This window comes from Ammodytes marinus, assembly GCF_949987685.1.
Source record: "Ammodytes marinus genome assembly, chromosome: 3".
NCBI lineage: Eukaryota > Metazoa > Chordata > Actinopteri > Uranoscopiformes > Ammodytidae > Ammodytes > Ammodytes marinus.
Window position 1 is genome coordinate 19612503 of NC_137232.1, and position 15598 is coordinate 19628100.

Genomic DNA, 15598 nt, shown 5'->3' on the forward strand with positions numbered 1-15598 from the left:
ACTTTTCAATTCTCTGTTATTTATAGAATTAATCCAATGCTTCCATTAATTTTACAGGTTCTCTCCAGACATTCACAGGAAATGTACTATGTTGAATCAAATATGTCAGATAGGTCAGAAAATACATATATTTAATTTTGGCCCGAGAGATGAGTGAATCCAATCATAGGGGTCTAGCACATTTACATTTCGACATAAAATGTTCCATTACACCCAAGAGAAATTGCATTACCATTACAATGCGGTGAGGACTCCACTCCCTCTGCGTTTTCCCCCTGCTGCCTGAGGAACATCCCTGCCTGCACGTATTGGATTGTACATAAAGGATTAAAAGGCTATCCCACGAAACCCGTGAGCCTGAACTGAGAGGGCCACTCCAACCACAAGCGCCTCACGTATCAATTTACCTCTTTTTAATCAAATAAAAGGGCGTACAGAGGCTTTTAAAAAATTTAATTTGAAACAAAACTCCACTCGTTTAACCTTACATAATGACACCAATTTAGAGTGTCCCATTTCAAAGCCTTTGTCGTGGCATCAGATTACATAACAGATGATTCAGTAGAGTAGAAGTTGTGCGCCTGCTATGCATCAGTGTGCCATAGAAACCAACTGAACCAACACAGTCCCCCGAGAGACCCTGGATGTACTTTATGCAAGCGTGCATCCATTGACGATAGTGCCATCGCATCGCACCTGTCCTCACTGCCAGGTGCGCTACAACATGCCATGTGCTGTATTTTGCAGAATGTACCTTTAACGGAGAGACGGTGACTCAACCCAGAAGGATGTGTAGCCTATACGTGTGTAGCCTATAGCCTATACGTTTCACTCCAAATAGCCTACTCCCCCCATCATCACCAACACAACACGTCCCATCCATGGAGAGAAGAACAGCTAAACACCAAACACGACTGTAAATGGGGGGAAATACATAATGTTACGTATACAAATTCAATGTAACACCATTTGAAAGCCCCTCCCTCTCAAGCATCATATTTTATTAATGTACAATAACGCAAAGTCAGCGCACAGGCTGGTCACGCAAAGAGCAGTAGCAGCCTCTTATATAGGTCCATGGTAGCAGCCCACTGAATGTATGTGTGTGTGTGTGTGTTCACTCCAGAGAGGAAAATGCTACCCTGACACGTTATCAGCAAGCTGTCTTTACCTTTAAAAAACACACAGACACACATCACCCAGTTCGCTAGTAAGCTAATTAGCGGCAGTCGCAGTACTGTTACCGTTACACCTATTAAACCTAGGCAGAGGGAGCGACCAGGAGGCGAGTGAGTGCCTTCGTTCCTGACCACATTTAAAGGGCAGTGGAAAGGGAGGTTCAGAGCAAAAAATTACAGAAACATCTACACGAGGGGGAGATGTCCTTACCTGTACAGCCCACAAGAAGCAAGGCTAGAATAATATCCCTTAACTGGACCATCGCAACTCCCGGGTAACGTTAAACGGCGTTGCTAACGTTTAATCTCCGCTCGGTCCCAACGGTGATGCCCTCGGGGTTGTTGTTGTTTTTCTAATTCCTTTTCCTTCCACTGCCTGTTTTAGCTAAGTGTTCATCCTAATCTATACAAATCTGAGCTGGACGGTGATAACTGTCAGGTGCAGTAGCTGTAGTCGTTGATGTCAACCGGCGGCCAGAGATTAGCGGTGATGAGCGCCAGTGCACTGTTCAAAGTCTGACTGACAAGCAGAGCCTGCTCACACACGCGGATCACTCCGCACAAGCGGAATGAAGCACCTCCCGTTAAATAGGGCGCGGGTCGGTCTCAAAGGATGACCCATGTCATAGGGAAACCCCTCTATTTATTATCATAATAATGCGGACAAAAAAAACGTATTAGTGTTAGAAGACCAGATAGATATTATGAGAAATAATCTTTATATTAATTTGAAGCTGCTTTCTGTGACAAACGTTTATTTGTTATGTCTCATGTTCACTACACCACATGGGGCTAAGGAAAAAAATGTCTCTAGAGCTTTTATATATGTTTCTCCCCAAAGAACACAAAGTAGGCTACAGATATATTAAGTTGTAATTATAGCTTTAATGATTAATATTTGAGCCAAATAATAACAACCAGTTGCCAGTAGAGTTTAGACACATTGAGAAGTCACTTTTTTAAATGAATTTGGTTGTTACAGTATTTTTTTTTAAATAAAAAATAAATAATAATGCCATACGTTTTTTCCAAAGTTCTAGCTTGTGATTTGTGTAATGACAGAACATTGAATAGCTGTGGACTGTTGGTCAACAAATAGGCAATTTCAGTAGATTGCATACATGCTGGGCCTAAAGGAAAATGTGTTTCACTAATCATTATAGATCACATGATGAATTGATTTATGGACAAGACAATAAGCAGAATATTCTTTGATGAATAAAAGTGTTATTTGACTGATTTTGAAAAAAATCCCGCTAATGACCATCTCTTACAAGGAGCTGCAACAAATCTTCATCCAAATTAATTATTTACTGCTTGTTTTTTCATTTACTGCACATAGCATGGATAAAAAACACCTAAGGGGGTTAATCTACAACCATGCAATACTGACAGTCTATAACTTATCTATAAAGCCATATTATAATATTAAGTAAGCATTAATAGTTATCATTCTATGCACCTAAAGCAGAGGGTAAAATGTTATTTTTCACATTTATTAATTTAACTGATTTCACTGATCTTTGTAATAACGTAATAATCATAATAATAATATTTTTTATTTATATAGTGCTCTTCTCTCACTCAGAGAAACATGATGGTTTAATGCATTTTCAATAAGCTTTAATCATGTAGACAGGAACACAAATTTGGTCAGGAAATATTAAATCCATCTATTTTGTTTAAATTTGATGATTCCATTACTAAAATTAACTAATACTAAAATCAGCCTTCAAAACTAAACGCAATGCAATTTCTTTGCTACTGTAAAGCGGAAACTGATTCAAGGAAAACCACAAGCAATAGGACATGAACTCTGTGTTGTTATGATAACATTAAATGCAAATCATTTTGAAATGATTGTCAGAAGTACCTCTGCAAGTATAGTTTTTAACTTAAATTGAGTATCTTGAATATTTTATTATAACTTTAATAATTTGTAATGTATAAGAAAATCTTATTCTCCTCCATGCTGCTGTACAAGAGGACAGTGCTTTGTGCTTTCATCAAAGTACTTTCAAACTCTATATTCAAAATACTGCCCGTAACGCCTCTACATATATTTCTAAAGCACTGCTGTGAGCCAAATAGTCTCCCTGACCCTCCATCACTCCACCAATGACCAAAGAGAAGCTTATGCAACAAACATTTATTCCCACTGTAAAGTGAATACCTGGGAGGACATAGATGCAAAATAAGAGAAGGCTGTTTGCTTGCACAGCAGGAGGGAACCATAGCACTTGGCACCCTGAGAGAGTGCTTTTGCCTTTGATTTGCTCTGTTGGCCAGCGGAGCCAAATGCAACGGGCCAAAAATTAAGAAACCCAAATCGATTTTTGGTCTTACTGAAAAAGTATTATGGTCAGATTTTGCATATTTGCTGTAACCCTTTCCTCTTACAGCAATTTCCTTCAGACTTGCAAACACAGTGCGTGTGTGTGTGTGTGTGTGTGTGTGTGTGTGTGTGTGTGTGTGTGTGTGTGTTTGTGTGTGTGTGTGTCCAAAAATGTTCCCGTACACTCCCATTTCTCCCATTCTATTCTAACCACCCATTTACTAAGAAGTAAGTAACCAGACAAAGCAGGGGGAGGGGAGAATGGATTTATGGAATAAAGGGGGGGAAAGAGGGATGCTCGACGTTTGATTTGTGCTTCAGCATCACAGATAGGAAATATGACTCAGCTGATGACTCATGCATATAAATGCCCCTCCGAAATATACTGTAGTGTTTTATTCTGTGTGCACCAAATATGAAAAGCTGGTGTTTTGGGAGGGTTATTAGTGTAACCACTCAGTAACAATTAAAATCCCAAGACATTTTTTTTCTTTTAATGGATGAAAATGAGGGCAAATGTATAAAAATTCTCCTCAAGTAATCATTTGTGTTTATTAAATTCACAGGTCCCGTAAGCCAAATTCCTTAATGATAATTATACAGATCTTGATCTTGATTGATTGGAGATATACTTTTTCAATTAGTCTGTAGAAAGCTGATACAATCAGTGTAACTTTGTGGTACAGTCTTTTTTCTATCACACTCATCTTGCACCCAACAGGCCCTCATCGTCTTCATAAAGAATTCATTTGACTAAATCCCTTGTGAGCCATCAACTCCATTTCTTGTTACACTAAATATGCCGTCCATTTCGAGTAAAGCAACAATAACATGCTCTTTCATCTACTAAAAAATCACCCACGATCCCTTTCAAAGCTTTGCCAAGATTTGGCTTAACTTCTCATATTCAATCACGCACGGTTGAAGTAGTAATTGATGAACGTAATCTTAGTTTGTTCCGTTCTCAGAAGCACAGGAGTGAGACGTTTTAAAACACGCACAAGACTCTCTGAAACTTCAAAAGCCCATTTCATTACCCACTAGGCTGCCTGAAGATAGTCTGTGTTCTCTTCTCCATCACTCTGTTTCTCTGTAAGGTCGATCACCCCCTCCGTTTCCTGCTGCCTCTCATCCTCTTTCACCCATTTAAGCCATGTCCACACATGCATACTCTCTTGAGCCCATACTGTACATACACATATAAAGGATTTTCCTATCTCTCTCTATCTATCTATCTATCTATCTATCTATCTATCTATCTATCTATCTATCTATCTATCTATCTATCTATCTATCTATCTATCTATCTATCTATCTATCTATCTATCTATCTATCTATCTATCTATCTATCTATCTATCTATCTATCTATCTATCTATCTATCTATCTATCTATCTATCTATCTATCTATCTATCTATCTATCTATCTATCTATCTATCTATCTATCTATCTATCTATCTATCTATCTATCTATCTATCTATCTTACTGTCAGCATATTGTCTGTAGAGGACATGTTCATGTGAACATCCTCCACACTAGGAGGTATTAAAAATAGCTTCTCTTAACTCCTCCACCACTGTAACAGAAGGCAGCATACAGTGCTGCTAAGAAGATTGGTTTCCGGGTCAGAGGAGAAAAATAGAGGTCAGTAGGCTAGTGCAGGGAGGGGCATACATACTACATGTTTTGTGGAAAAACTTGGAAGCTATAATGACTTCTTAGCATTTATTGTTTGTTGACTGCCGCAGTGTATATTACATAATCAATTACTGTTCAAATCAGGCGAGAGGAAATCAACCAAAAAACGGACTGGGGTGTTTTTGTGGATCAGCAGACTGTTACAAACGCAGCACCATGGCCTGGCTAAACAGTAGATTTGAATCACGCTCTGCTGCATCTCCCACTTTCTCATTTTTCTTTGACCTTTTACTACAAACAATGTTTTTTCTCCTTTAAACAAATGAAGGCAGAGCTTTCCTGCAATTTCAGGCACAACCCTGAAAGTAACCTACCACCATCCAAAAGCAGAGGCACAAGTGCCAAAGCCATTGGCTACTCTAATTCAATGTTCTGCCACTTAGATGAATGACTCTGTGAAAAGCTTTGAGAAAAGCTTGGAGCGTTGCTTCATCATTCAATTATCACCTTTAGTGCAGAAAGACTGAGCTTCCTATAATCTTGGGACTTTGGGGGCCGGTATCAGTTAGCTTGAGTGGGAGATGGTGTTGTCGGACAGGGGATTCATTGTCCTGAGAGTCTGTCCTGTGAGGCACACACAGGGCTCCTTTGTGGACAGCAGATATTAATCTGCGTAGGCACAGATCTGTAGGAGTCTGACTAAGCTCACATACAACCACACACATCTGCACACACAGAGACACACAGACTGAGCCATATGCATATTCATTACGTAACAGCAACTAGAGAGGATGCACTGTCCAATCCCATGCAGCGTCAACCCATCATAAAGATTTCATTCTTTTGAGATGATTTACACAGTACATTCAAACTGCATGCTTGGCGTCACCGCTGGAGACGTAAGGTGTCACTGCCAGATGTCATTGCAAAGCCTGCACCAACATTCATCATCATGGAGTACAAAGAAGGCTTGGTTCCACAGATAATTCAGTGTTTGACGGCCAGACCAGTGACAGCACTTCACCTCTGCCTCATCAGCATAACCCAGAAGGCAAGGCAAATACTCTGTGACCGCATTGTGACAGTGAATTTGGTCACACAAAGGATATCATTTAATTTGGGAAAAGGGAAAAAGGAAAAAGGACGTTTCCAAATATAAGCGGTTTAAAACTCTTTGGATAGTGAGTGACTGCACTGTTTAAACTTTTGTTACCTAAATGTTGAAAATGTTCTTGTGGTGGAGTCAAACTGCAAAGTACACGAAAAACTAAACTATGATTGTTTGAGATAATAATACTGTCCAACACAGGAGCAACTGCAAACTGCAGCATCACAAGCTCGGACACTCTGCCAACATGATTAAACAATGCATGCTTCATAAATCCATGTATACTACATTAAAAATGATTGTGACAGTATTTTCTCCATATCTTTAACATCTCCAATATCTCCTATTTTATCTCTTTATTGTAAATTGTTTTAGTTTATAGTCTCTAGTGTTTTCTCACTGATGATGGCGTTTTCTCAGCGCAGTTTACTTCCTGAATTGGTTATTTTTGGGTATGGATGGGGGTGGGAGGCGGGACTGTTTTTGCATGTGTGCATATCTGTGGGTGATGGGGGGTGGGGGGGGGTTGTATTAAGCACTTTGTGTTACATTTGATTGTATGAAAAGTGCTATAGAAATAAAGTTTAATTGATTGATAAAACAAATATAAATACATTTGAAATATCTGGATACCTTCAGTTCTCAAAATTCTGCTTTAATTTTCGATTGTATTCTTTCATTATCAATCTTTATTTAATCTTGAAGGATCGTTGACGTTGAAAAAAAATCCCACAATTTAAAACAAAAGTTCAACAACAACAAGTCTAATGAAAACAATATGACCAGTTAAACCATAATTAAATGTATTAAAAGAAGGAAAGTTTAAATTAAAAATAAATTCTACAATCAATAAAACACTCGCAGACTGTGGCAGAGTTATTGATAATCGTAAATGTAAACTGACCAATGGATACCATTGTATTGAGTTTCAGAGTGGATTGTAATATGTTCCATGTGTTGGGTGCAGAGAAGCATAAAGAATACTTTCCAAGTTCAGTATTCATTCTTGGTATTCAAAGTGAGAATTGCATGGGTCAAAATAAAATAAAAGATGCAACTGCAAAATAATATTGGATATCTGCTGCCACCTAGGGATATAAAATCATAATAGCATGGAAACAGTGTCTGACATAAGACGGCAACACATCCTCTACTTGTAATTGGGTCTTTCTGACATTTGGGGGCAGCATATCTCCACTCTAAATTGGATACTCTTTACATATTTCCCTCTTGCTTTTATAATTCATGCATGGACAGTGTACAAATGCAATTAAGATTTAATGAGAACTAATGTTGATCACTCTTCTACTGCAAAAGCGGTGTAATTTGGAAAATAGAAGATAATAGATTTTCACATTGTGCCCATGGTGTCTGGCCCCCAACCTAACTGTCTGACTCTGACCCAACGGTCCAGCTGGATGGGAGGTCCAGCTCAGCGGATGGTGGTATTTGTTGAACTTGGTATGACTTGTATTTAAATTGTTCTGTTGCTTCCCTGTGTCTATTATAAAAAAAAATCCTACAAGAACAGCTTAGCAATTTACGTATTTTTTTCTGTTTTGGGATATGTTCGCACCATTGGTCACACATCGCTTTGCATCTATGGTCACTGTGTAGAAATATTTAACTACATCTAAAGTGGCAGCAGTGGCACATGCTTTGACAGCATATATCAATCAAATAAAAATGGTTTATTCCCAGTTTTTAAACACATTGTTCCAATTTCAGACATTTTGCATCAGGTTTTCACAGCTTGTTAACATTCAATTTTTCATGGTCATTAATCTCCGTCTTTTACTTTTTAATTACGTTTTTGGTGAAAGACTCGTACTTAAATGTAACCTTTTTTCAATAATATTTTATTATTACAATAGTAATGTTCTGCTCTATTTTTAGTACCTTAGTAGTAATGTGATATCTCACTCCCTCATGCTAATGCATGCACGCACACACGCATGCATTCATGCACGCACTAACAGACAATCCATGAAATATACCTACATTTCAATCTGATATTGACATGAATTGAGTTCAACACAGATGTTTTATCTGAAACAGGTGGCAAAGAGCTGGCTAGTGTTATAAATCCATCGAAACCCAAGCAAACAGACCCTTCTCCAAATGCACATGTCATTATTTATAAAGGGTAGTAACAATTAGAGTAACAAGCTCATTTTAAGACTTCCAGCGGACACTACTCAAACACCCTGAAAACCGAGTTTAGCATGCACCAGCTTCTGTAATGTGCAGTGACAGTTCACATCAGATCCCGGGTATCTCAAGAAGCCTGTCACTTTGGATTTCACCCAAGATGTATGATAAGCCTCTAACAAACTCAAACCCCATTTCAAACCTCAGGCTATGCAGAACACCGCTCTCAGTCATCAAACCTGCCTGTGAGCTGCTAGCTGCCATACTGAAACACCAAAGAACATTCAAGTAAGACAGATGAGAGATGCATGAAGTGTGTGATTGATTGTTCAAAAGGATAATCTTTTACATGTACAGTAATGACCTAAATAAAAACACTACTATGTTATACATTGAGTACAGCTCAACAGGTTACAGGAAGTAAGAGGAAGTATACTTTAATTTGAACTAAAATTAGTCATTGCGTTGCCTCTTCGTTTACCCTGCTACACCTTAGAGGCAATGTGTTACTTTTATGTGTGAGTACTTACTTTGGCACTTTTGTTGCTTTTAGGTGCCCAATAGGAGCCGGCAAATGAGAGCTGGCGTGAGTATGTTAGCTCATTCAGCCTTTAACAGGTTTTTCAATGTGCAGTGTTTATGTGAATAATGTTATGGCCTCGACAAGTCTCTGGAGGCCAGCGGGGCTGTTATCCTGCGAGCCAACCTGGAAGTTAACTCTGCCACGGTTCGTTGGCTGCAGCCCACACAAGGACCCCAGTGGAGCTTTCAGTGTGCCTTCAGATTTAAGGTGAAAATAAGGTGTATGTTTAACACAGGCTGACACCCGCTGAAACACAACTGAGATTACATTTGTGTCACCAAAACAGAGTATAGCAATAGCACTATGCTAGAAAATCTTAGGAGTAATAAAACAAAACTGGAAAATATAAAATTGTGCAAGCATTCACAAGAATTTTTTTTTTTTATTGAATTGAACTGACTGTGATTTTAAACAGTCATAGTATTTAATAACACGTAAATCTTAATCTTATATTCCAACAACGCCCCTCGGATAAGATACTACTTTATGATATTTAGACTTTGGAAGGGGTATTGTATTTCTTCTATACAACACTTTTTGTTTTTATGGATATTTCTAATGCAAGTTTTCTTCATGAGCGAACAGGAGCTAAGGTCAGAGTGGTTTGAAGTACAATATGGATTCCAATCAGAATAAGAGGGACTTTGAAGAGGATGCGTTCCATTGTCTCCCCCATTTTCACTTCAATTGATTTTATGAGAAAGATAAGAACAAAGACATTTTGCCTGTTGCTCATTTCCTTTGACCTATTTCATAATCCAAAGCCTTTCAATCATGCCCTGCCTTTGCTTTTCATCTTAAAGTTAGCTAATTACCTGATCACCTTTGGTCCTGCACCTTTCATCTGAGGTCAGATAGAAATTTGGATTTACCATCAAAACTGCAACATTGTGTAGCAACAGGCTCAAAGTCTGTATAACTGAATTTCCTGTAAACATGTTCACATTATAAAAGTTTAAGGACTATGCAATGTGTCGACAACAACCAGCAAAAAAGAAGGGAATTCAGGTGTTCATGTTATAGAAATAGGTCTTATGCTGAAAATGTAATTAAGAAGGGAATAACAATGATTTTCAACATACCTAAGAAAACATTTGAAATCATGAAAGCATATGCTATCTTTGAAGTGGTTCCATAAATCTTTCATGCCAATCTTCATTACACCGTATTACATGTGGTGAGAGGTAGGTAGACCTAGCTAAAGTATTTTCAGCATTTTTTTTTACTTTTTACACTTTGAAGCGATCGTGTTATAATTTACTCCGGCTAACTTTGGCTAATTAGGGGTAAACACAGACTACATCTGAGGCTGATGGGAATCTCATTAGTTTTGCAGGTACAAGTATGTGTCCATAAAGTGGTGCACAAATTAAAATGTTGACCTGACGATGGCAGTAGAGGGAAAGTCAGAAGGTCGCCAATGTTACTTCAATTGAATCAAAGATTTTAAAGAATGAACCAAACAAATATTAACAAGTCCTCGTGATGAAATTACTGCATATTAATTGTCCTCTAAAAGGGTGAAGTGAAGCCATGGATTTGGCTAAATACCTCAGATGGAGTAGACAATGTTGAACAGCAGTGCTGAAGATCTGGATGGAGGCAGTGGAACAGGACTTTGATGATGATGAGAATTTGATCAGGACTGGAGGTCAATGACAACTGACAGCAGAAAGAGGTCAAATGTGACAGTGACGAGGTGATTGGCTCACGGAAGTCAGGATGAATGCGATTGGTTTAGGATGAAAGAGATCGCCCATAGTCAGCAGATTGAGTTGATCACGGGATAATGAGGAAGATTGAGAAAGAGAGAATATTAATGTGTCTGCAGTTATTCAGTCTGTCCTTATTGAACTTCCGCTAAGCTTCCTTACAACTCATCCTGAGGGGAACATGAACGTCTGAGCCCAATTTATTGGCAGTCCATCCAACATTTCATTCCAAACCACAAATGTCAACACCACGGTGGAGCTAGAGGAACAGTCAGGGGATCAATAAAGTTGGTAGCATTCATCCTTAGGGGGCAACGAATGTCTACATAAAATGTAATGGCAATCCATTAAATGGTTGTTGAGGTGACAGACCGACATTGCCAGGAAGCCATGCCGCTAGCATGTTGGTCTGGGACAGGCCCGGTTCTAGAAAGTCAGACTTGGGTGGGCCTGTAGAAATTTTAGGTGGGCGAGCAGAATTTTTTTGCCCTTGTAAGATCTCTGCGTCTGCTTTTTGGCACATTTACTGTGAATTGTGTAGAACACAATATGCAAATAAACTTTGAGTGCTGCTGTGTGGGAGATTTGATTCTTGCATGTTTTTTTTCCAAAATGTTTATTAATAACATATAATATACATTATATACAACATAATGTATCTATTTTTCTTAATCACAGTATTAACTGTAGGCAGCCTGAGCTGATTGAAGAGAAAGCTTTGGGACTGGGCAACCTGGATGGTGGTAGTCCAGAGCTATATACTATACACACTACTTTCCACTATTGCCTCTGATTTTTAGCTGGGTTAAGATAGTAGCCACCCGAGGTCACGACCCTGCTAGGGGGGTCCGGGGGTATGCCCCCCCCGGGAGATTTTTTTTTACCTTTTTAAAGTGAAATGCATGAATCTGGTGCACTTTGAGAGGAAGATTAAGAGGCTAAATCTGAGGAATTTTGTGTGAACAAATAATTTGGAGACACTGGGTCGGATGAATTAGAAGCTATTGAAGAAAGACACATGGATTTTCCATAGAAATATACATTTGAAATAAAATATTATGCAGGGTCCTCTAGGATGGGCTTGGTGCTCTTTTTCTTTTACGGGATATATTTTTCTGTAATATGATGAATTAATTTAAATGCAGTGAGAGGAGCGAAGCAGAATAACTCTGTTGTCCAGTTATCTTTTTTTCCACAGACGAGGCTGAAATAGGCTATAGACTACAGTATACACAGTGCATGGGCAACTGAGGGCAGCCCCATTTTCAAATATTTTTAAATAAACTCAATACACACTGTGCACGCCATGGACTTGAACGTGACGTGATCAGTTAACCTCGGATTACCTCCTAGATGAACTGATTCAATTATTAAGCTAATTACTATCTACCAAAACATTGTATTCCTTTTATTGTATGATAATTTACATTTACATAATATGATGTTGATATCAAACACACATAGGGTCCCCCTGGCAGTCGGGACCCTAAGCAACCGCTCATTTCGCTTATGCCTCGGGCCGGCTCTGCTGAGAAGTGACCACTATAAGCGGGTGGGTAACTTGGAGGCAGGCTGTCCTGTCCACCCAATAATACAATTAGAAGCAATGCATGGTAATGGTATATTCTTTAGTATTAATTAATTGTCTGAATTTTATTTGACATTTTCTTGGACAGCGAATGAACAGGTCCGTCCGATAGTGGGTCTGGACTTCCACCTAAAAAAAAAATAAATAAAAAATTTGTGATTGGGTGGGCACAGCCCACATTTGGGTGGGCACGGCCCACCCTGGCCCCTGGCTACCGCCGGCCCTGGTCTGGGACATGTTGGCGGCATGGAAAAGTGAAATGCAGTGAAGAGAAATGCATGTATGAAATAATGCTCCCATGTCGCTAAAGGAGGGATATTCCATCTCACAAGAGTCATGCAGGTAGCTCAAAGAGCTATTTTCATCTGGTATTACTGGTTTGAAGTTGATTCCAAGTAGAGACATAATTGCTTAAGGTTTGATAGGGACTAAGATTATTAGCGAATTTGTACTGAATTCTTGTACTGAAAATCGTTCAAAGAGGGACATTTCCAAAACATGTGAATTTAGGTAGAAGAAGACTGACTACGACATCAATCTCAAACAGGCTGAAGGTCTTCATATTTCCCCAACTGCTTGACCCCTAGTTAAGTGATAGCGGAGAAGAATCTTCCAATATGTCAGCTCTTGCCTATAGCAGATATTGGAACGGAGGGAACCTGACGCAAACACTCGACCCGATCCTCCCCTGCTATTTTGAGATGTAGATTATCCTTCCATGGTGTTCTAGTATTGGGAGCAGGGAGTGGGATAGGGTTTCATACAGTAAGTGGATGAGACAATACATGACAATGATCACAGCCTTCATAATGGGCACTCAGGTCAAAATGTGGTCAAATCATATCGCATAGAAGGTGCATTAGGTAACTTAGGACTAACACTCAAAACAAACACGACAAGGGGAAAATATTCGTCATAACTGTCATATACGTCATATTCGGCCATTAAAGGGATGTCTATATGAAGATGCAGAAGTAGGCTAACCTAGCTAAGCGCATAGACTGGAAATGTGGAAATAGCCAGTCTGGCTCTCAGTCTTGGACATAAAGAATCATGCTTTTTCTTGCTATTCTTTTTCCTGTTATACTTTCTCGTAGCGAGATGAGAATCAATGAAAGAACATAGATCAAGACAAACAGTGCATCACTAAGGCAGCCTTCCGGGTTTGACATTCTATAATACCTGTCTCTGCACCCATTTCATACTGCAACATGTCCTTGTGACAGGGCTTTTAACCATTTCCGATAGAGAAGGAAAAAGGAATGCAAAAGCTGTTTGCTAATTAATTACACCGTCTGATGGCTCGGCTGCCCGAATGTATCCACCTGGCCCATTAACTTTCCATTCGACAGCGGATTTTTCACACAATTAACAATTTCCACAATTAAAAACGCCAGGACATATACTTCTCTATTCATTCAGCTGACATTTATTTAAATGGATTGCCCTCATTAAGATACTAAATTGCCTTTTTTTGAATCCCCCCGAAAATAAATGAACCCTGCAATAGCCAGTCAACACTCAGCTCTTTTACTGCGCTCATTTGATGATGCTCTGGGTTGAAATTAGTCATCAATTCATTTCTAGCCTCTAATTTCTGCCGGAGCTCAGGCAGCCTTCATATGCATGTCGCTTCCGCCTAATTCAATTCGTTACAGGAGAAAAAGACAGAACTACCACATTGGGTGCTTTCTGCCAGATAGTTTCATTTTAGTCATGGTTAATACACAACAGAACAATGAGTGACAAGAAAATATGTCAAGTGAAAAAAATAGCCCAGCTGTTGGGCCCTAAATATAGCCGTTGCACAGTGCTGTGCTGTCCATCATTCACACCCAAGCGTCTCCTTTTCCATGAAAGAAAGGGCTGACCTGATTTTACAGGCAACCTTTGCAAGGTTACATGAGCTGTCATGTTAAGGGGCCACATTCAGAACACTGTCAACTCAAAACATGTCCACTTAGAACCACTTTGTTGCGATTTTACAGGTCACCAGAAAATATAGCATTGGGTGGATGTTATGTATACAAAAAAATAAATACTTTCTTGGTATACGTAACGTATGTATGTAGATATTTGTGAGCTCAGTTTACATTTGAGACTGATCTGCACTGATGATCATATTAGAGTTGCAGAGCTAATCATCTGTTTGTCTCCAAGATAAATGAAAGCTGAAGTTTAAGAAAACCGAGAGAATGCTTTCTGTAATAAGACATTTCGAGATTTCTCAAACATCCTTAGAACATATGGGCTGCAAGATAAAGAAAATATTAAAGGGGACATATTATGAAAAAAAAATTTTTTTCCGGTGTTTGGGCACACTTTTTAGGTTATTGGGGTCCCTACCAGCACACACAAGCTTCAAAAAGACAAATACTGTATGTCAGTTTCTTCTGGGATGCTTATTTCGAAAAAGGGGGGATTTGAAGGTCTGTTCCAAAATACACCGACTGATGACGAAATTGGTCAGTTTTCATTAACATATTATACTCCCACGGGAAAGCTCGCCAGAAACTCGGCAGTTGATCATCACACCCCAGCCTCGAAGCAGACCAGAGCCCTGTTTCAGGTAGCTGGTTTTGAGGCAACCCAGAGTTTGTTCGCTCTGAGTTAGTGGAAACTCTCGGTTTTCCGTTTCAGGTAGCAGGTTCAGCGCAACCGAGAGTCAGTTACTGCGGCAACATACGCCGTGGGTCTAACCTGTTCGGTACTGGTTAGACCTACCCTGAGTTTGTTACGCTGCAGCTCTGACTGAAGAAAGAGTCACTGTTACAACGCGTCCCTGTACAGTGTAAAGTAAAAAACAATCCATGGAAATATCCATCGGGATGTTTTTATCATGTACTGATGATTTTACGTTTGATCGATCATTTATCTGATCAGTAGCCTTGTTCTCAGCCCTCGTTCGTTCATATGGCGGACACCTTACACATCGTGAACATGTTCTACATTCAGATTAATAAACCTATTTGTATTGTATGTAGGCCTATATCATTCTTCTTTTTATTTATAGGGATTTTTTAACGTCTGTGCCACTGAACAGATTTGTCAGGTTGAAATTCTGCAGCTGGGGCTGCACGCGATCGTTACTGTTCACTTGTGTCATCCCAAAGTCACAGACGAGCCTCGTTAAATAGCCGTATATGAATATAGAAATAATATAATAATTTAAACTGTGATCACTAGAGGACAAGGAATCTGGTAATACATCAATCAGGCTCTACAATGGAAACTGTCATCTAATGTCTGACGTTAATGTCTTTCACTCCTCTTTCAAAAGAAGCGACAGTCTGTTTACTGCAC

General features: G+C 39.2%; 1 protein-coding gene across 1 annotated transcript in view; it reads right to left on the bottom strand.

Annotated features, from left to right (window-relative positions):
- ncam1b (neural cell adhesion molecule 1b) overlaps positions 1 to 1526 on the bottom strand; it is a 72658-nt gene extending 71132 nt beyond the window's left edge. The window contains exon 1 of the mRNA XM_080053295.1: positions 1390 to 1526. Coding sequence (XP_079909421.1) covers positions 1390 to 1441 — 52 coding nt within the window. The 5' untranslated portion in view covers positions 1442 to 1526. The remainder of the gene's footprint in view (positions 1 to 1389) is intronic.
- Positions 1527 to 15598: the final 14072 nt, after the last annotated feature.